This window comes from Typopeltis vanoorti, chromosome 6 (assembly GCF_054136105.1).
Source record: "Typopeltis vanoorti isolate ZY-2024b chromosome 6, IOZ_Tvanoo_1.0, whole genome shotgun sequence".
Lineage (NCBI taxonomy): Eukaryota > Metazoa > Arthropoda > Arachnida > Uropygi > Thelyphonidae > Typopeltis > Typopeltis vanoorti.
In genome coordinates, this window is record NC_143554.1 from 80,751,459 (window position 1) to 80,775,369 (window position 23,911).

Below are 23,911 nucleotides of genomic sequence, written 5' to 3' on the forward strand. Positions count from 1 at the left end.
AGTGCAAAGTTTGGTGAATAAAAGGCAGAGGGAGGATATGATCAAAACATTTGAAGGGCTATTATCGTATTAACACTGAGGAGAATTTTCATATGGTAGAATGAGGGAAAGGAGCAAGGACAAGGCAGCTATCCCTGGAAGTTGCAAGAAGTAAGTTTTTTGCAAGGAGAGTGTAGGAGCATGAAGTGCATTGCTTGAGAGGGTGGTGAATATGCAGACTAAGTTTAATGAGTGGTATGATATACTTTATTTTAACTAGTGTTGACCTCCCACGATAACATAATGTGACTCCATGGAGGTCAGGATAATAATAATATAAACAAACACTCAGAGAGAATACAAGTACTGCTTAGAGGGGTGCCTGCCATCACATTACCATGCCTCCTTCTGCACTTGAGGTTATTGTTACTTTTTAGTGAATTTCTTTCAGGAGGATTCTTTTGCAATAGCAACAAACTTTTGACAGGCCCTTGGATAACTTTTTGTTAGATTTCCCCCCCTCCTCTAGGAAACAAGAAATGTCCCAGAAAAACACAATTTCGTCATACTGGAGATAAGTGAAAGAGTTTGAAAACAAGAACCAGACTTTAGAATGCCAATAGTAAAATTTAAGAAAATATTTTTTGTTTCAATTATTAAAGCATGTATTGTGAATTTATCTGTAAGGAGAGAAATATGAGAATTATATGATGGATTCAAGAAGTTAGAAGTAGTGAGGAGAGAAAGAAATTCTTATATTTCCAGTTAAATAATCATATTCCCTCAGAGAAAACATGTGAAGATTTTGGATGAATATATATATGAGAAACATCATGTAAGTTGGCAAAATGTTTAGTGGTTATTAATAAAACTTAGAAATAAGGAAAGAGTACTCTAAAAGGACAGCTGGACAACTCGATTGGAAGTCAGTTGCTTCTATATACAACTAACCTGGCTACGAAGATATTTCACATGCATCTTGGTCAAGTAAAATAAGGATTATTATTATTATTATCTTCAAACCATGTCTTAAACACATTCACTGTTTTGGTAACCACCACCCTCTCAGGTTATATATTCTAATCATCCACCATTCTCCCTACAAAAAACCTACTCCTCACCCTATACACACCCCCTTAATATAGTTGCCAGAATGGCCTCCTGTTGTTTCATATCTCTCCCATTTGATGGAAAACCTCTTCACATTAATTTGATAACAATCTCTTATCAAATTATATGTCTCAATCATACCCCAACCACACACACACACTCCTCCTCTCTACTTGATTCTGCAAATTTAATTTCTTCATTCTTTCTTCATGCACAACATTCTGCAGAGAACAGAAACCACATTAGTCAATCATTTCTGAACCTTTCTAATATCTCTTAATCCTTTTGAAAACCAGGTCACCAAATATATAAACAGTAACCTGTATGCAGCATGATGAAGGCCTTGTAGCATGGAACCACAATCTCCTTATTTCTACATACACTGTCCTTTGTATCATTATCATAATTCATTGTGCTGTTTTCACAGTTTTTGCAATGTGGTCCTGAAATTTTAATTCCTTATCTCCTTCATCCCCCTCTAAGATGTCACCACCAATTACATACTCTTCACCTCATCTTTGCTTCACAAATTTTAAAAACTTTGTAATTTGCAACACTTAATGGACAAATCCACTCACTTCCTTCTTTACCCTGTAACTTTCCTCTTCTGGGGGTATTGCTCTCCATACACAACTAGCTGATACTTATCATATAGTCAATTTCTAATCCAGCACACTATTATCCATCCCCAGTAATTCTAATTTAATTACCAGCTTATCATGTGATAATCCATCAAAGTGCTTCACAAAATTTAAATATACCATCATGGCAGGGGCTGGTCTTGAAATTCACGCTTGCTCTTGTTATCATTCAGGGAATGAGAGGTGTGATTGAAGTCTGATTAACGGAATAATGAATTACTGACCATTTAAAACTATGTACAGGTAACCCTCATATAACGCAGATGTTAGGTTCCGCAGAAATGCCTCGTTATATAAATCGCGTTATGCGAGTCTCACATCACATAGAAAAAGTAAGGTTACGTTCCGAAATAATTTTTTTTTTAATTATATAAACAACAATGACATATCCAACAAAAAAAATATTTTTATTTAATTCAGGTAATTCACGTAAGTTAAGAAAACATATAAACTATGAAACAATTACATAGTATAAAAATTACAAATTGTACTTAAACTTCATTGCACATAATGCATAAATGTTTTAGGCAAAATAAAATAGTGCATATTTTAATCTTTCATAGCATGAGGATTTGAGGATTGGTTAATAAACACTGGTTTTGTCATGTAATCACCTGATGCATTACAAAACAGTAGATATATTCTATCTTTGGAAACTGAATCTAGAAGCTGATCTTTCATTTTTCAAATTACAGGTGAGTTTTTTGCACTTTTTTCCAATATAACTCAGATTCATCCGCATTGAACACTTGGTCTGCACTATAAATGTTTATAAACTTTGAGTTTTTTGTTTAATAAGATTTCCATCCATAGGAATTTTCTTTTGAGGTGCAATCTTCTATCGAAATCATTAGAGATTTCTCCATTTTTCCATTAGAATATCGTGTGCACGAGCAACGCACTTTGCACTTATCGTTCACCCAGCAATAAACACTTTCTTGGATTTATGTTCATTTTGTTTGATTGTTTGAATTGTCGATTCAGACTGTTTGAATTGTCGATTCATTTAAATTCAAAGTCCCTGCAAAAACTCTTGGTTTTTCTCCATTTTTCAACCGATCATGGTTTTTAATATTTTTCCTCGAGAGAAATCAATTTTGTTTTCAATGTTGGTTTTTTCCCTTTTGTTGCAGTTTGTGGCCATTACTATAAAAATAATTTTTTACACAAAAAAGCAAGCATTACATATTGTATGTAACTCACCAGAAAATAAAGTGCTTAGCTTGAGATGAACACACTTATGATTTTTAATGCACTTTCCTGGCAGAAACGAGGAAATTTTTCAACAATAAACATTTTATATACGGTAAGCAATTGAAGTGCATGCATGCTAAAGGGTATTTCCCCTAATATAAATTCGCTACTTATTATTACATGCGAGATACAGGCAGACACAAATTTACTGAAGATAAAATTTGATTTTTAAGTCGCACGGTGAAAAACATATGAAAAGATAAAGGGTTACTACAATTTGTAGACTGTGTTGTATAAGTACTGCATTATACAAGGGTTACCAGTATTTAGAAATGTATGTACGTTTAATCATACAAATACAACATTTATTTTACAAATGATATTCTATCTTTTTCAATTTAGCTACTTGAATACAAATTCTACCCTACAGTTCTTCTTTATGAACTGGTCAATAACATCGTCATAAAAAGTTGGTTGTAACTTAATTTTCCCAAGCAATGCGCACACTTGTAAAGGCTGTCTGAAGCTACTTTGACTGCATATGACCCGTGTTTAAGCAACAGGGTGAGATGACGTGGAGGGAGCGGAAATCGTTATGCACGCACATGAAATCACAGTGCTGAAGTGAGGACCTGGATGCTACCACAACTGAACAAGCCAAGGCAGCTTGACTAGCATCGACCTTCGATACACGACGCAAAGCTCAATTATTGCCGCACAAGCTTAAAACGTCTTCTGTCTACAAAAATAAAACCCTAAATGGAATGCTTATAAATGCATGCATTTATTAACAAATAAATATTACTTCTTTCTCAATTAATGAGCTTGCACAGCAGGCATAGCAAGCATGGAGAATTTGCCACTGCACTGTGGAGATATTTGCCTTATCCAGTGCATTTGTAGCTTTGTGGTAATAAGTAAGTAAGTAGACTGCTAAAACATTTCCTTCTTTTAGCAAACCCATGCTGACCATCAAAGAGAATTTTTCCATTGAAAATTAATTTTGAATACTGGTATTCATTAATCTCTCTGACACTTTAACCACAACTCAAGGCACGTAGAGTTGTGGTTGAAGTGCAGCCCATAATTTGAAGCCTTAGTCTTAACCCCCCCCCCTTCCTTATGAGGTGGAACACTTTTGCCCTCCTTTTGGAAATTAGCTTAGTGTAAGACTCATGTTAAACAAGTACATCGAAGCTATTGTTAACTTCCTGGAACATTCCTTCAAAACATATGGTGATATATCATGAAGCCTTGCAGCCTTATTAACATCAAGTTATTAATTTCCTCATATACCACCTTCTCACTTACCATCAGGATGAAAACAAGAATATAATGTCATGTATATATATATATATATATATATATATATATATACACACACACACACAGTAAAAGGAATTGAGGTATTAAATATGACATAAAACTGAACATAAGGATATTCTGGATGTCTGTAGTAATTACTTGAAAAAAGTTATTAAATTACTAATGCAGCCACAGAACAGTGATATAAAATGTCCAGAAGAAATGCAGTCATGAGTACATTTCAGTATTAGATTGCATCATTGCATGATGATGATGATTCTTCTTCTTCTTCTTTGCTGTCTAAGACGGGTTGAGTCTTCTCTTGAGAAGGATCTTCCAGTCTTCTCTATTCCTTGCTGTCAGAAAAAGTTCCTTATATGTTCTGCATCACAAGATGTTCTTTATTGATTTCAGCCATATAATTCTTGGTCTTCTTTTTTCAGTTGGAAAAGTGTTGATTAGGATGTTAGGAAGTCTGTCTGCATCCATGCGTACAGTGTGGCCAAACCATCTCAGTTGTTGTTTTCTAATTTTTTCCATTATTGTCTTTTTATACAGTAATTCTTGTCTGACTGTGCTGTTTGTTTTCTTTTCTATCCAACTTGTTCTATTTATTTTTATTAAGCATTTCATTTCAAATGCTAGCAGTTTTTTCTCCTCTCTTTTCTTAACTGTACATGCTTCTGCTCCATAGATGACTGTTGGTATAATTATTGATTCGTATAATTTGATTTTGGCTTGCTCAGATATCTTGTTTGTTTTCCAGATTTTCTGTAATTTTCCGATGGTGGTCCAACCTATCACTATTCTGTGTTTGATTATTTTGAGCTCATCTATTGTTTCTGTTAGTTTTGATCCAAGATATATGACGTTGTCTACTTGTTCTATTTGTTCTCCATTTAGGGTGGCTGAGATGGTAGTTCTGTTCCTCCCTATTTTCATCACTTTTGTCTTTTGTATAGTTATTATCATGTCATATGTTTTATAGGTTTTCTTTAGCTTGTTTATCAAGCACCACTCTCCAAGCATGATGATAACAAAAAAAAAAAGTTGTTAGAAATCTGAAATGTAGAAAGCAACTGAAGTAAATAACATTCAACCCAAAGTGCCTAAGATATTATTATTATTATAAAACAGACATCTCCATGGAATCTGAAGACTCGATCCTTATATTATTTAGACAGTACTTATGAAATTTCTCTTTGAAACAGTAAGACTCTGGAAACATTCCACTCGTTCACTACTCTCCAAGCAAACATATCCTAACAGGCTAACCAATTACCATTTACACAATTTTTGGAGTGACCTCTCTTGTTCTATTCCTTCATGTCATGTGCTGAAAAATGTCATCTGCATCAATCCCATAAAAGTTATTTAACAACATATATATTTCTATCATATCTACCTATCAACCAAATTTTCTTGATAAGAGAATGTGGAGGTATAAAAGTAGTTATACTGCATAATTCAGAAGGGCAAACTCTAGATAAATGAAGTAGGGCTCTCATAGTACTCATCTATTAAAAAAAAAAGGAAAAAAAAAAAAGAAAAGACAAAAAAGAACTAAAATTCATTTCCAGGTATCATTTATGCATACTTGAAAAAGGCCAAAAAAATTTGTGAACTAGAAATTCAAGTAAAAACAATTTGGATTCAGGTCATACATGGGTTGTCAGGGGCATATTTTTATTTAAAGATAATTAATTAAGAAATCATAGGTTTGATGGAATTGAGATGGATTGAATGCAGTTAATAGTGCATTTAGAAGACCAAAATATAAGATTTGACAGTATTAGAGACCTAACAAATAGCAGATTAATTGGAAGAAAATTGTTGGTAGGAAGTAAGCCATAATGTAAACTTAATTATGTAAGTGCTATCATAGTATTCTGTAATCATTCATGGGTACAAATTATGAAATGATTATCATAAACTCCATTTCTTCATTAAAAAGTATTTAAAAAGAGATTAACTGAACACTGAAGTATTTCATGTATGCTTCACCCACTATTCAACTTGCAATTTAAAAATTATTCTCTTTGCATTTTCTATTAATTATATTATATATCTTATTTCAGGTGGGTTTCGAAGATTTACAAGTCTAAAGTCTATCTATCCACATCTCAGGACCCTGTTATCTGTTGGAAGCTGGAAGTTGAGAGGAAAATATTCTGATATGGTTTCACTTGATGAAAATCGAAAAAATTTTATCGAGAGTGCCATAAAGTGGATGACAGATTATGGATTTGATGGTCTTGATCTCTTTTGGCCTTATCCAGGGAATGGTATTGTTGGTCGACCAACAGATAAAGAAAATTATATTCGTTTCTTGGAGGTTAGTATTCCCCACACACACACACTCTTTATATAGATTATTGTTGGAAAATTATCTTGTCATTAGTTGATGTTATAAACAATTACATGAATTTTAAGATATTTATATTTTAACAGATTTCATAACCCAGCAAAATAAATTCTGGTTTGAGATTATTATTATTATTATCACATCCTCCATGGAGTCAGCAGACATTGTGGGAAGTTCTTTCAACTGACAACATATTTATTGTACTAAATCTTAAAATCCTTTATACTCCCTGTATTAACAACATATTCCAGTAACCTACAATTCTCCATGTAAAAAATCTACTCTTCACTACACAACCTCCAGCAGGGATGGCTTCTGGTTCTTCCCCTCTCCCTTCTACTCTTTTTATAATTCCCTCTGGATTAATCCATTAAAATCCCCTCACTAACTTAAACATCTCTATCATATCACTTCTTTTCCTCCTGTCCACTAAACTTTGTAATCCACATTCTTTTAACCTTTTTCCATAGCCAACATTTCTTTGGATCCTTTCCAATGTTTCCATATCACAATGAAAACCAGGTAACCAAATCTGAGCACAGTAGTCCAAGTGTGGTCTGACCAGTCCTTTATAGAGTGGCACAACCACCTCCTCTTATCCCTACATGTTAATGTACTTTTTATCACAGCAGCAGTATGATGTGCAGTCTTTGAAACACTTGCAATATGCTCTCTAAACTTCAGTCTTCTGTCAACCATCACTCCCAAATCTCGAATATCATCCACTTCCTGCAGCACAGCACCATCAATAAATAATATAGTAGTACACAGCCTTGTATTTCTGAACTCCAAAATGCAACACCTTGCACTTAATTAATATAGAAACTACAACCCCACTGCTTTTTCAACCTATAAGATGGTAGCTGGGTTTTCTCCCAGAAACTCAGGTTCTTCATTCTGCATATACATGCAAATTGGCCATACGAATACATGCAATTTACAGACAAAAAAATACTGTTATTGGTGGGCAGAAGATGGTAGTGCCATTGTGTGTTATAGTTGGAGGATAAAGGTGTGTGTGGGGGGGGTAGATGGTGAGCTGTATTGTAGAGTAGTGTGACTTCCCGTGATGAGTCCTTGAACTCCCTGAAGATGTCACATAATAATAATAATAATATCATTAAATCTAACACTGTAAAATCTTGAGTTGCTTTTGTCACATGTTTAAAACAGTTATCCCTCAGAAATTCAATAAACTCACTCTCCTTGTTCCCACATGCAATCTCCCATCAGGATCACCTTCTTTTTTTATACCCAACCAATTTGCCTAAACAGTTCACAATCTTGTATTCTCTACATTCCCTGGCCTTTAACAACATCATATCAGATATACTAGTCTACTGATTTCAACTTCACACACCACAGATTCAAGATCTGCACATGTACTATCATTTTCAACTTCCACACTTTGTGGACACAATTCCTCTGTAATCATTAACAGTACTTCCCCCTCTTCTTTTCACCTTCCTATCCTTCCAGAAAATTGTATATCATGCATTTTTCTTCCTGACAGTGCATCATCCGCAGACAATCAAGTTTCACTTACACCAGTTATCTTTGGGCATACTGACTCAATCAGTGCAACAAACTCAGCTTCCCTTATTTCAAATACTCCTTGCATTTGTATACAAACTTAACAATATAACGCTCCCCCCCCCCCTCATCTTCGAGGCTGTTCCACCCACTAACACCTACATTATGTACTTTAGCCATTATGCCATACGTCTCTCTTCGGTCTTCCCACTCATTGCCTGATGCTGACTCTGATTGCTACTCATACCTGTCTCATCCCTACCTTTATGCATTCTATCTCCTTTTCCTGCCACAATCACATCTTCAATCTTGTATCCATATTTCCTCCTACCCTACATTTGGCTGTGCTATCCTGCATCACAAACACCTTTTGATCATTAGCTACAACTTCTTGATTCTGTGCCTTCTCAGTAAACAGTAGCTTCTCTAAATGCCCAACAGCAAACCCATTCAAATGCAATCCATCATCTTTAAACAATTCCAACTTCCCTTCAAATTCACTCCACAGATTCAAATTGAACTCCCTTTGCCTCACACAACTCAGCCATCTTACCATTCATTATTTCTACTTTCCTCAACTCACTATTATCATGTTTGGGCAACATGCTAAGAACTTTCTGACAATGCTGTTATCCTTTACCTCCCGCAACTTTTCCAAGTTTGCGTTTGCATTTTAAGAATCCTCTGACTCCATGGAGATACCTTTATAATAAAATTAATAATAGCAAACTACCACTAATTCCGATGCTTGCTCTTTCCTTCTCTGCAAAACATCAGTTAAGGAGGGCATTCAAGGATTGAGAGTTTTAGATCTGATAATTTAATCAGAGGATGTAATTGTGAGTGGGGGTTCACACTTCCCTTCAGTTGGTGAGAGTGATCATGAAGTGCTGGGTTGTGGCTAGCCATATGCAGACTTTTGTGAGGAAAGGATACATGTGGAATAAGGTTGGTAATTATGACAAGCTTAGGAGACTGCTAGGAGCTATAGCATGGAATGAGGAGTTGAGCAGTAAAGAAATAAATATTGTGTGGGATATGAGAAAGAAACACATAACAGCATCAATGTGTGAATGTATTCCAAAGACCAAAAGGCTGAATAAAGTAGGTGTAAAATGGATGAATGAGAAGCTTATGCATGAAATCTGGAAGAAGAAGAAGATACTTTGGAGGCAGTACAAGATGAATAATGGTGATAATCAGTTAAATGAGAAGTATAAAGAACAAGCTAGAGAGTGACTCAGTAAGGAAAACAAAAGTGCAGTGAGCAGAAATTGGCAAATCAAGTGAAGAAAAACCTTAGAGAGTTTTTTAGATATGTGACAAGTAGAAGGAAGAATGATCATGGTAAGATAATGTTAATGGATGAAAATGGTAGAATGGTAACTGCTGCAGAAGACATTGTTGAGGTATTCAGTGATCAGTTTATAAGGGTATTTCATCCTGATCAGGGTGGAATCATGAGGAACTTAAGTGTAAGGACAAAGGATAGGATGGCTTAATTGTGAGTGAGCACGAGGTATTTGAGGAAATAAATAAACTTGATATCAATAAGGCAATAGGATTTGATGACATATCACCATGCAAATGGAATCAAGCCTCTTTCTTTTGCAAACTAGTATATGGTGGTTACTATGAGGCTACACAGGTACTTCTGCTGGTAGAATAAAGAAGTACAGTATTGTAGTAATAAAAATGTTGATAACATAACTTTTTGACAGCTACTGGCACCTCAGATTTCCCCCCTCAAGCATGCTGTCTGGGGGGGAATTTCTTCTTCTTTCTTTGCTATGTTACTACATTTACAAATACCATAGTAATTTTATGCTTTATTTATATTTTCCTGCAAAATTTTCTCTTCATTTTTGTGATTGCTTCACAAATAAAATTATTTAAAATTATTCCATAGATATGTGGAGGCTCAATCCTTTTCCAGTTTTACCTGATATTTATATGTGCATTACTTGTATCATTTTTATTGACTGCACAAATATGTATTTATATATTCTGATGTCATGTGTCTTTATTATGCCATACACTAAATAAATAAATATTTGAAAAATTAGTAAGGCTGAAAAAAAAATTAAAATTGCTCTAATATAAATTGGGCAATCATCTGCTCTTTCAATTTTTGAACATTACAATGCTTAAAATTTCTGGCAACATCTCTGTCACCTCTATACCTCATACTTTAATTTTTTGCTATGGTTTTAATCTATAAGGGATATATATCTCTTTTTGAGAATATATCTATCATTCAGTACTATTTATTTGAAATAAACCTATTCTTGAATAGCATATATTGAATGATATTCTGTGTTTTCCTAAAGGAACTGAAATTAGCCTTTGAACCATATGGACTATTAGTAACAGTTATGGTACCACATAGTACAATGACTCTGAAGATTGGTTATGACATAAAGGAGTTATCTAGGTAAGTACCTAAAAATGATACTCATTTTATTATTACTACTTGATCTTCATTGAGTTCAGTAACATAATAATTTACATAGTCTTTCACCATGCCCCATTATTGCTTTCACTGAAACTGGTACGTTCTTGTCCTGTCCCCCCTCCCCTCTTCACCTCTACACACCCTTAAATTCATTAAGCATCACTGAACTCTTCACAATGATACCTTTCACTTTATACAGAGAATCTCACCATGTACTCTCATATTTACATTTCTGGGGATTCTTGCACTGCCATCTTATATGCAATCAGCTAACTCAACTTTGCCAATACATATATAGAAAAATTCCTCTTCTTCTTGTTGTAATTCAGATCCAAATTTGTCCAGCTGAAATGCATCTTACTAAACACATCAAAGAGTCATTGGCTTCTTTTACTATTTAACACAATTCCATCATTCCGTTTTCATCACTTTCTCCTCTCTCTCTCTCTCACACACATACACACCAAAGAATCCAAAATCAAAAACTGCCATACATTATTCATTTTGGTACTGTCATTACAATGCAGAATTTCACTTCCCTAATCACCTTCCTCTGTTTTTGTGTATTCACAAACTGTAACTTTGGATACTTTCATCTGGGTCCTTTCCTTGCCTTTCCTCTCCCCTCATAATTTTTTTTTTAAATATGACTTGTTAAAAAATACTGTACTTTAAAAAATAAAAAACAGTCTATTATAACTGAAGTTTTTAGGGGGAAAATACAGAATCAAACAAAAATTGGTTACATAAATCTTAGATACTGAAAACTTATTCTGAAAGACTTAGGACCAAAAGCTTACTTAAAGGAAGGCACTTGATTCATAAAACTCATTAGATATTTGGGCTTTAATATCCTTACACTATCAGCTATGCAATATAAAATATTGTATTTTGTGGAACTTTTGTAGAGCAGGTGATTATGGAAAGCTCTGTGGCTAGCTTACGTCGGTACAATGGCATAATGAACTGTGAGGGAAAGAGATTAATAGGGCATGAGAAACAGGTAACCTAAACCTGTTCAGAAAATGACTATGTACATGGGTCAGACAAAAATAAAGTTGGAGTGAAATTAGAAAGGCATTGTAAAAAAGAAAAAAGTGTTATGTTTATGTTAGAGTAATAAGATAATGGGCAATGACCAGAAATAAGGAGTACAGAATGAATGCTAGAATGGCAACATGCATGGTAAGGAAAGAAATGTGCAGTATAAGAGGATATTAGTCAATCAAGCCAAAGAAATTCAAGGTAATTCTTAGACTACTACTAAGTGATGAGCAAGAACAAAAAGGATGTGAATCACTGGTGATGGTAGCAAAGTGACCAGTGTGGAGAATGTGATGGAATTATTTAATGAGCAATTTATGAATGTAATTCATATTGGTGAGAGTGGCATTGTGCAAATCCCAAAAGGGATGAGAATATACCAGTAGATAGAAGTTAAATAACTAGAGCTGCATGAGGTGTTGAGCGGGCATAATAGTAACAAGACACATATTTTAAGAGAACATATAAATGAATTTACCATATTCTTGGCCTGGTTGCTTAGGAAGAATCTTGAGAATAGATGAGGATCCCAAAGGAGTGAAAGGAAGGCAAAATAACCAATATATGTGCATTGGGGAGGATGATGATATATCGAAAAACTGTCCTGTTCCTGAAGGAGAAAAAAAAAAAATGACTTCATCACAGAATCCAAAGTCAGGAAATGGCTTTCATGGAAATTCAATTTGGGACTGCCATGCTCTTTTTCATTACAGTGCAGAATTTCACTTCCCTAATCAACAGCTGCACCAATATACTTTAGCAGAGATGTCAAAGGTAGCTCATTAGAAAAAGCAGCGGTTGAGAAGTGATTGTCATAATCTGTCTGTGACAATATTTTTAATGTGAATGCACTCTGGTTATTTTAAATATTTCATTGGAATGTCTGCACTAACTGAATCTTATAAACTGCAAACCATTCTTTTGCACACAATGTATGATAGCAATACCTGGTTAGTTGTTACACAGGAGTTGGGTGGGTTGAGTTCTAGTTTTAATTTTATTTAATTTTAATGGTCCTCAGTTCAAAGTTCACTTGCCAGGTGCTTTCCTGTTTAATGAAAGACATGTTTCTCAATATATTTTTAGACCCTAAATCCAGATTCCTGGTATATTTTTAGCCTCTTGATTAGTTTATTAGGTTCTTGATATTTTCTCTGTGTTGCCAATCCAGGTCTTGAATTACTTCGGCTACTCTTTAACCAGTGCTCTGATGTTCTTGATTGAATTTCTGAAGTCAGTTTGTCTCTTTATAGGCAAACTCTGTAAATAAACAACGCAGAGGAAATTAAACTGTCTTTTCTAACCAAAGGGAATATGTTGCATCACCCTTCCAGCTGTGTAATGGAGGGTACTAATAATTGACTGTGGAATGAAATACATAGTTTGTGACTGATCTGATGAACAGATTTATAGGAAGCTATGTTGAAGAGCTTCCTGCTTCTATTTCAGTTTATCTGCATTCACTGTTTGTTTAGCACTTTCTTTCTATTCAGAACCAGTTTACAACAACTCTTTGTGTCATGTATCTATATAACCAAGGTGCAACTTATCCATATCTTGCCTGACTTTCCTTTGCACAATAAATGGAAACTCGAATTCAACAAGGCAAAAGAACTATACATCCTGACATACTGCAGATGACTTGTTTGCTGTGTTCTCAGGCACAACATATCAAAATTATTTGTTCTGTGGAGCATGAAAATTTAGTAAGTTTCTGCACTTATGAATAAAAGTTCCATAAATCTTATTAGTATAGTTTCTGAACTAAATAACTTTTTATTATTGGTAGTAATTTTGTTATTTTACTGGACATGCTGTATTGTACTGCATACTGCACTCCTCCCAATCCACCTTCTCCTATAAGATGCCTATATACACATATAACATGCACCCCCCCACACACATACTCAATAAAAACTTCTGACTCTACACTTTGTACTCTCACTAAACAATAGCGAAAATTTTAAGCGGGGGTACTGCATATACAAAAAAAAAAAAAAAAAAACTAACTTTTTTTCCCTAATCAGTAATGAATTTATTAATAAATAAATTTACATATTAAAAATTGCTTTATTAAAAATATTTCATCCTCACCACGAACAAATACCAATAATAAAAGTTTCGTATCAATAGCAATGACAAGTGCAAACGAATATCGGCGTTAGATCGCAGTGCATTTGTTTCATGTAACGATAATCGAAAAAATATAATTCTTTTCATATTTTCAACAGTGACACTCATCATAATTCAGCCTTGTATCTATAATAAATAAATAATTATATGTTATTTTAACAAAATAAAATAAGATTTACAAAAAATAGTTCACCATGCACACTCACCAATAATAAACGTTTCATATCTCACAGAAATAAGGCGCATAAACATACTAAAAATACACTGCCGTTTGAGCAGTTACAGTTGGGAATGACGTAACCATGCAATGACAAGCGCAAACTATCGCCGTTAGATCAGTGCATTTGTTTCGTAATCTAAAGCGTTAATCGAACAATTCCAATTATTAACTATTCAATCAATGTCAGAACATAAGCTGTAATAACCTTTAACATGTTGTATTGCATTTATATAATGTTGTAAGTATTGTTATTATTTATAAACAACAAACAAATTTTCATTTTTTCATTTTTTCCTTGGGGGTGCTGCAGTTGCAGTGCTTATGCACGGGCCGCCACTGCTTTCTAAAGACACTTCCTTCCAAATCCATGAAATATACTGATTTAATATGAGCATGTTATAGTACAACCACAGTTTGTAGATCTCTGCTTGGCGACTTGCCAAGAATAGTCGATTCATGCTGAAGGGGAGAAAGAAATGAAGGATATATTTCTTTTGGAATTGGTCGGCAACATGCGAAATCACGTGCTTTATAGGTAAAATTTTCCAACTGTTATATAAGCAACATAGTTAACTTCTCTTTTATGATCTAGTTAATTTTCCGACGTGTAATAATAAATTCATCCCACAATACGGATTGATTACCCTATTATCGGAATGGATTCTCCTCCTGTTGACATGTGCAGAAGTGTCGAAGGATCTCGAATCTGTGGGCGTACCATACTTGAGGCAACTAAACCAACAGTGATAATCTCAGTCATAGGGAAATGTGTAAGGACTAAGTACTTGAACTACTACTACTGTGCCATAACTATTCTCTCTCATTTATAGCAGAGTAGAGTTAACACATGCTGTGAGTGTATATACATTGATTGCAGATTTAAACTTTAGTACTGCAATCTTTTTTAATCAATTTTGTGATTGATTGATTTAGCCTCATCAGTGAACCTAGGTTTCTCTGACTTTTGTCACAGCTACAAAACAATGCAATCTTAGAATTCATTTGATTAGAAACCCCATTTTATTCAACAGTGAATGTTGAAGCAGGTAAGATCCTTGCTTTCCATCCTACAAATTAGTCTTGAATTCCACTATGAGACAGTGGGACTAGGTGGGATTTTGCCACGTTTTAAGGGAATGTGCTAAGGAACTGACTGTGCCATTCATCTGGCTGTTTAATGAAAGTCTTATAATGGGGTGAGTTCCTCAGGATGGAAGGAAGGTAGTGTCATTGCATAAGGACAATTTTAGAATGATGGTATCAAATATGAAACTAGTTTTTATTTCTCCCATGGTTATTAAGATTTCAGAAAAATTAGAAGAGCTCATATACAGCATTAGGCAGATGAGGGCAATATTACTTATGAATGCCATCATGAATTTGTGGAGGGGCACTCTTGGTTTATTAATCTGGTTGCCTTTTATAATATGGTAACAAGAGTACTGGTCTCGCATTGAACAACGAAATTTATCTTCCATCTAAAACCATTCACAAACATCCATGCCCACGACAGAATTTGAACAAAAAATCTGTTGGTTGGAGAGCAGATATGCTAACTACTCATGCAACCAGGTTGGAGTTCGATAGGGTTCAGTACTGGGACCATTACTGTTCAATATTTGTATCAACGATGTTGTTGGATTAGGAAATATTATTATTATTCGTGACACCTCCAAGGAGTTCAAAGATTCAGGCTACTGTACAACTCTCCATCTTAAACACTGTACCAAATCTCCAATATCAATCATCTACATCAATGCCATCCACCATCATAACTAGTATTTTTTATCTGTAAATTGCATGTGTTCTGAAGGGGCAATTTGTTTGTATGCAGGATGAAAAACCCGAGTTTCCAGGAGAAAAAACCCTGCTACCTCCATATGAGATTGGCTAACTTACCTTCAATTGAAAAAGTCCATATAACGATTCCTCCAATCATGACAAGAGGTGAAACTTGGGAGAGTTACTAATAATAGTGCTGATGATGTGGCCCTTAAGGATTTCAACAAGCTGGAAAGGTTGGGAAATGAATGGGAATATCAATTTAATACAGCTAAATATAAGGTTTTGAAATCTGGGATCCATAGATGGGATGCTTCCTACTCTTGGTGGAACTATATTTGAAGAAATTGAGGACACAGGGAATCTTGGGGTGACTGTAAATAGAAATTTGAAGTTCAGAGTACCAGTGATAAAAGGGTGATGGTTCTGTTGTATAAACCTATGATCAGGCTACAAAATTATTGTGCTCAGATCTGAGCACCGGGGGGGGGGGGGTGAAGTAATCTTGGAGAGGGTATAGAGGTAGTTATCAAAAATGATATTAGGACCATACAACATTTAATTATCTCTGATACAATCCTTGTAATGTGCAAATGGATTGTTGTATCTATTCTTATATTCTGTATTTTTGAATTGCTTGTTTGTTCCTAACTAATGATATACCATTAATTTCCGTATAAAATATTTGTTGCTGATTTTAGCAATGTTAACTACTGTATTTAATATGCTTTTACTCTAGATTACTATTATTACTTTGCTGCTTTTATTCTTCCAAATACTTTATTGGATGTATTTAACATGCTTTTGCCCTCAGTTACTATAATTACTTTGCTATTTTTACTTTTTTTACTTTATTGGAACTCTTGCAAGTACCATTAAAGCTATTGCTTAGAAAATTATTAAATGACAAAACAATGATAGAGCAATGGTACAAAACAGCAAGGAGAATGCAGTCATAAGTGCATGCCAGTATTGAGATTGAAAAAAGTATTCAGAAATCTGAAATTTAGAATGTCATCTGGAGTAAATATTTGATCAGAAATGTAAAATATGGAGATATAAAAGTTTTTACTGTAGCTGCATTCTATAATTCAGAAGACATGGTCAGAAGGGTGAATTTTGGTTGGTTGGAATAGTCCATCTTTGGATAATGTCCATCTTTGAAAAGGGAAATAAACCTGAAGGTAAGAATTGCAGAGTAATTTTCCCTATTATATTCCAGATATAATTTATGTAAGCATACTTGAAAAAGGGGCTTGTCCTCTACAAGAAAAACTGTGGAAGAGTGGTAAAGAAAAGTTTGACAAGTTTCTTTTTATAGCTAACGGTGCAAACAAACCAGTGGGGTCCCACAGGGCTCAGTGCTGGGACCTATATTGTTTAACCTTTATATCAGTGACATTGTCAGTGGATTGCAAGGGGATATTCAGTTGTTTGCAGATGATGCAAAGTTGGGAAGGATTATTAGTAATAGTGCAGAAAATAATCCACTTTTTATTTAAATAAGCTAGATAGATAGATGGGCAAATGAATGGGGGGTGTGGATTTAATGCAGCAAAATGTAAGGGCTTGAGGTTTGGGAAACATCGATGGGACGCTGCATACTCTATGGGAGGATTTATACTGGAGAAAGTAGGGGAGACAAGAGATCTGGGGTTGATGATTGATAGAAACCTGAAATTTAGGGGACATATTGCAAAGGTGGTGAAGGTAACACAGAGGATTGCTGCAATAATGAGAAGAACACTGACAATGAAGGACACTGCAGAGATTAAAGGGTTATTATTCCGTTGTATAAGACTCTGATCAGACCACACTTAGACTATTGTTCTCAGATTTGGTCCCCAGGATTTGAAGGGGATAAATTAACTGTGGAAAGGGTACAAAGGCTGATAACAAAGATGGTTTCAGGACTGAACAATGATAGTTATGAGGATCGGCTGAGGGAATGTGGACTGCAGAGTTTGGTGGATAGAAGAAGAAGAGGTGATATGATTGAGACTTTTAAACTATTGAAAGGGGGTTACAGGGTTGACACTGTGGAGTTCTTTCACTTGGTTGAACAGCGGAAAGGAGTGATGACAAGAGGCCATCCCTGGAAGTTAGGAAAGGAAACCATGAGCAAGAGGGTGAGGAGTGGTTTCTTTGCATGGAAGGTGGTTGAAACATGGAATGCATTGCATGATGGAGTGGTGAGAGCAAGAACGGTCAATGAGTTTAAGGAGTGGTATGATAGACTTTGTGTTTCTTAGGGGGACCTCCCCTCGATGAGTCTTGATAGACTTTGTGTTTCTTAGGAAGGACCTCCCACGATGAGTCTTTTGACTCCATGGAGGCCTGGATAACAATAATAATAATAATTCTAGTTCTTTTGCTCAAAGTGGCAAAAATAAATGCAATGTAAGAAAATTTTGGTTGACAATTAGTTGTTAGTGATGGAGGTAGTGCAGTCTTGTGCATACTACTGTACCCAGAGCTCAATATTACTGTATAGGAAGGTGTGTGTGTGTGTGGGGGGGGTGTAACTTCAGTTTTTGGCTTCTCAAGGTAATGATTCAAATAAGGCTAGTTTTCTATGATCCCTTGAAGCAAAGACTCCAATGTCTTCATTTTGGCTTCTGATAGGAACTTCTTTTTCACCAACTTCCGTTGGCATTATTCTGTTAGAATACGCATAACTAGAAGAAAGGCTGTTTCCATTATTTTAGCCATTTTATACCGCTGTAGGTAAGACCATGATCCCAGTTTTTATTTCAACCAAAAACATCAGCTTATACTAACATATAAATTCAGATACTAACATATAAATTCAGATACATGCTCTATGTAAATTGGGACATTAGTTGTCCCAGTAATTTCAATAATTCATTTTGTTACATTAGAAACACATTTATACAATTTAAGATAATCTTTCTAATAGCATATTATTAAGCCCATTTCATAAACTTTATTTCTGTGTTTATCTGCATATCTGTTATTTTAATTTCTCATTATTTTTATTTCATAGAGTTGTAGACCATGTGCATTTTCTCACGTATAACTTCAGAACAGGAGGACAGTACATAGCAGATGTTCATAATGCCCTTTATCCAAGATTTGAATCAAGAGATGATGACTATGAAAATGATAATGTGGTAAATATTTAACTTCTTTGTATCATCTTTTCAAATTTGGCATGTCCTAGTTTTGTAAGTGTTTTTTGCAGTTTTTTTCTTTATGTTTCCTGACAGTGTATTTAGAAAAAAAAATATTACAGATATTACTCAAAATCCAGACTAATTTTAAGTTCAAAGGGATTTATGTTCAAAATATTAACCCACCTCTAATGAAGTCAATAGCTTCATCATAGGAAGGTTCTATTTAACTAACATATCTGTTATATTTTGCCTTAAATTCATTCACACTTTTATAACACATTCCATTCACTCATCATATAAAAATGTCCTCTCACTTCTAGGAAGAAAGGAGAGGACATTACTCTCCTCTCATCTGCTGTCCTTGTCACTCTGTTGTAAAAGGCAACCAGATTTACCAAAATAAGTAACAAATCATGCTGACCTGCATAAGCAATATTGCTCTCATCTGCCTAATTGTGTATACAAGTTCTTACCAATTTCTCAAAAATTTTAACAACTACAGAAGAAATACCTCAATTCCCTCCAGGAAGGAACTTGCTCGAAGGAGGACTTTCATTAAACAGCCAGGTTAATGCATAATCAGTTCCACAGCACATTCCTTTAAAACACGTGGCAAAGTTCCATCTAGTTCCCCCTGACCAGCTGATTACATATGAAATGTGTTAGTCTATTAGACCTACTGAAATCTTTTTTCACAATTCTATAATAATAATAAAAACTGATAGTGTCTTAAATAAATGCTGCCTATCAAACTGACAGAGTGTTTATATATGAGTAATGTAAATACTCTTATTTACTTTCATACTCTTGAGATTACAGCTATAATATACCCAGATATATATTATTAACAAAATTAAGGTTAGTATGTCTAGAACCAAAATTTTTTATCAAAGCAATTACTTGAAAGCGGTTTTAATGCTTTTCTAATAATTTTAAAGTATTTCAGTTTCGCTTAAATTTTTCCATTAATTTTTAATTCATTTAGAGAAAAATAAATTGTTGAAATATTTTACTTCTCATTCTCCTAAACAATTTTTCTCTTTCATATTCAGAGAGACCAGTTGCGCCATCTAGAGAGCCTTGGCCTTCCTCGTTCTCAAATAATAGTTGGAGTTCCATTTTATGGATACACACATAACCTGAAAGATGCCAATCAAAGTACTATTCTTTCACCTGTTGTTGGTGGAGGTCCTATGGGACCATATACAGCAATTAGACGGAATATGGCATATTATGAGGTAAAAATTGGTTTTTAAGCATGTAACGAATGCATTTTTTAAAATACAAACATGCTATTTTAAAGTATATCTTATATCACTTGAAATTATATTCTTGGTTTCATCCTTTATCCAAGTGTAAGCAAAAAAAAAAAAAGTTGACACATTAAGTATCTTCTTTCTTTTGACTAATTTAATTTATAGTTTAACCAAGTGAATAAACTTTCAACATCTATCTCTAATCCAGAGTATTTTAGTAATGAGACGTGACACCTTTTGATTACTTGTATATGGGAAATATATGACTTCTACATTACTTCAACCTTGGTATCTCTTCTGGGTCTGCTCCCACTTACATCCAAAGGATGAAACCAAGAATATAATTTCTAGGCATCTTTAATTTATCTTCAGCCATTGCTTAGTTCTTGAATTTTTTGCAGAAACAACATAAATGTTAGAAAGGATGGATCACAGCTCAGGATTGAGAACAGAAGAGAGCTTGTAGTGAGCTGTTGGCCATGTTGATTGTAAAGCAGGTATTTTAGCTGCAATATCTCTTCATATAATAGGACAAAGAAGTGCCAAAGACAAGTTATTATCATTCAAGTTTTTCAATGGAATTATGAAGACTGATTATGGAAGACCCACCTAAGCATTATTCACATAAACAATGCTTATCAGACCACTTTCTTAAACTCATTTGCTGAAAGTGCACTTATGACTACTGTTACATTGTGGTTTTTCTTTAAATCTACGTTACTATTATCCCCTCTTGTGCCAACTAAGAATGAGATCTCCAGTCTATCTCTCTGGGGCCTGTCTCCTTTTCCAACTCTGACAAATTTGTTTGTTTCAGCTGCGCCAGTCAGAGTCCTGGTACAGAAGAATTCTTGCTCAGAGAAACTTTCCCAGATCCCAGTTTGCAGTCATGGCCCTATCCATTCTAATTATTCTATACCTTCCCCTTATGCATAGGTTCAAACTTTTATGAGTGGTAAATTAGTCTCATACTCAAGAAAAACTCAGGCTTACATAGTAAAACATCTTTATTAAAGATCTAATGAGTTTACAATTAGTTTTAAACATATCAAAAGCTTATCACAATACCTATACTAAATCAACTGACAATCATAAATGAACACTTTAGTTAATGAACATATAACTCATATCCTCTGGTCAATTAAAACACACTTAGCATGGGAAAATACAAGTTTACAATTTTAACTTCAAATGCTAACACAGACCCCACCACATTAATTAGGTCTCACACAAGAACTTAAGTCCTCCGATTACCAGTCCAATGGAGCTAACAAGTTACAATGCATGTAAGTCATTCAAAACGTTCTCTAGGCAATTGTCCATTTTTCTTCCAACTAGAAATTGATTCACCCTTTTCCTCTAATGCTAATTGTTAATAAAATAAGAGAATTCTGTACATTACCACCGCCGCATGAGGTTACCGTGTCCCCCTTTATCCATCCTTTATTATTAGATACTATACTGCTTCAGTGGGTTGCATTCACGTGGAGGTCGCTTCCCTCGTCACATACAACCATTTTCTGCACTCTGCTGGGCAATGCTTGTCTCGCTGGTCACTATTGTCTGACTGCCCATCTCCCTGGAGGAACCTTCCGTTGTCTCATCACTTCTACCGATGGCCCGAGTCGGTGGACGCCATCATCTCGCGTACAGCTCACCCGATATTCGCCAGTCAGCAACGGAGAGAAACTTGCCATCCAATGCCATAGAATTCCCTTCTGCGGGTCGTCATTGTGGGTCCGAATGAAAACAGGAACAGAAAAAGCGGGGCGCAAAACCCACGCGAACCTGCATTTATTATACCTTGTTGCACCCTCTTTTCGTTGCAGAAGTTTTCTCACAGCACCTTCCTATTGGTCCTTAAGTTGTTTAGTCAGAACTCCTCAAGAGCGCTCTTTTCAGGGAGCGCGAGTTCAATTTGTTTTCCACGAATGCCTTTGCTTTGGGCATTACGCTTATCGTGAGTAACTCACATGCAACCTTTGGACTTTTGTTTGCATTGACATACATTTTGCATGTAATATTTTTTTCTTACTAGTGTTTTCAAACAACAATATTTCTATTTAGACAGACAAATTCCTCCTTTTTTTTGTACTTCACTTTAAGGTAATTCAATTATGTTCTCTATTAACAATTTGTTTCTTTACTAACAGTACAAGTATTTCTTGGTTATTATTGTATTCTTGTTAAATCTTGAATGATCCTTTTGATGAAAGGTCCTTATTCAAGATCTAACATTACCACCTTTGATAATTCATTCCACTCATGACTCTGCAAACAAAAAAATCTAGTCTTTGTGTCCTTGCTAACCATACCACTTTTACTCCAAGGATGTCTCCTTATTCTCTCCACTCCTATCATGAATTGAAAAATTTCTATACATCTTAAATTATAGTTGAAGTACTTCACAACTAGTCTACTTGTATATAGAGGCTGTTGACTTCACATCAGTTGCCTTAGTATCCATCCCATAATGCAAAGCACATCTCATTTTGGACATATACATCTGTATGCATTATGGAAAGGATCACTACCCAGACTTGTTTCGACCTTTTGAGGTCTCATCAATAGGAACTAGATGTAGGAAGATCCCAATATTAAGTCAATGCAAAAAGATATATTCTCCATATATAAGTAGTAAAATGGTTTATCAGTAAATTATTAAAATATTCCATATCACAGGTAGTTACAGAAAGTTTTTTTTTTTGGTTGGTTACAAATTATATTATACTTGACAAGAATTTATATTGTTACCTGAAGCCAGATGAAATTCTAGAATTCTTTCACTGTGTTATGAGAAAAAGGAAGAATGATTATGGAAGGATAACTTTAAAATGTAGATGGTAGGAAGGAGATAGAAGCAGAAGAAACATTTGAATTACTGAGTGATCACTTTGTGAGGAGGCATCATCTGTTTGGATGATGCCTCCTCACAAAGTTATCACTCAGTTCAAGTGAAAAGAACTTACATACCTTCACTATATGAATGCCAGAAAGGTGTGCCCATATATTATAACTAAGAGAAAAAGCCAATTGGCTATTTTTTTCTGGCGAAGTTAATTAAATTAAGAGGATAAAAATCCCTTATTATTTTACAGCCAGTATGCGAAACTCTGAGGTTGAAAACTACGATCTAAGAGTTTCGAATGAGACTGATGAGACCTGAAAAAAGGTCGAAACCGGTCTGGGTAGTGACCTCTCCTCATAATGTAAGGCAGTATTACATCTCCTAGGAGCCGTGTTTTACATTATGAGAAAATATCAAGGATAGTGAGGGAGCTTGCTCAACCTTTGCTTCGAGTTGCCTTGGTGTTGTACTACCAGGTGTTTACTTACACTTGGATTTGCAGATAGTTCTTCGGCACGAAACTCTTAGATTGTAGTTTTCGATCTCAGAATTTCACATACTGGCTGTAAAATAATAAGGGATTTTTATCCCCATTTAATTAACTTATTAAATTAACTAATTTAATTAACTTAATTTAATTAATTAACTCATTAAATTACCTAATTTAATTAACTTAATTTAATTAACTTAATTTAATTAAGTGGAGATTGAACTGCCCACTCAGTCTCCAAAAATTAGATAGGGCTAAATGGCCTCGCCTACTCCCGTATACGGGAATAAAAAGGCATTAGCTGATTTTTAAAAATAAAAAAGAGCCTGTGTAGCTCAGTGGATGTGGCGTTTGCACACCACGGCACTTGGCCGCACGAAGGAAGACTTGGTTTCGAGTCTAGTCGGCGGCTAGAGGAA

General features: G+C 34.8%; 1 protein-coding gene across 1 annotated transcript in view; it reads left to right on the forward strand.

Annotated features, from left to right (window-relative positions):
• LOC150105629 (endochitinase-like) overlaps positions 1–23,911 on the forward strand; it is a 70,436-nt gene that overhangs the window by 33,235 nt on the left and 13,290 nt on the right. The window contains exons 4-7 of the mRNA XM_090394955.1: positions 6,308–6,564; positions 10,458–10,561; positions 18,769–18,895; positions 19,951–20,136. Of these exons, the coding sequence (XP_090251081.1) occupies positions 6,308–6,564; positions 10,458–10,561; positions 18,769–18,895; positions 19,951–20,136 (674 nt within the window). The remainder of the gene's footprint in view (positions 1–6,307; positions 6,565–10,457; positions 10,562–18,768; positions 18,896–19,950; positions 20,137–23,911) is intronic.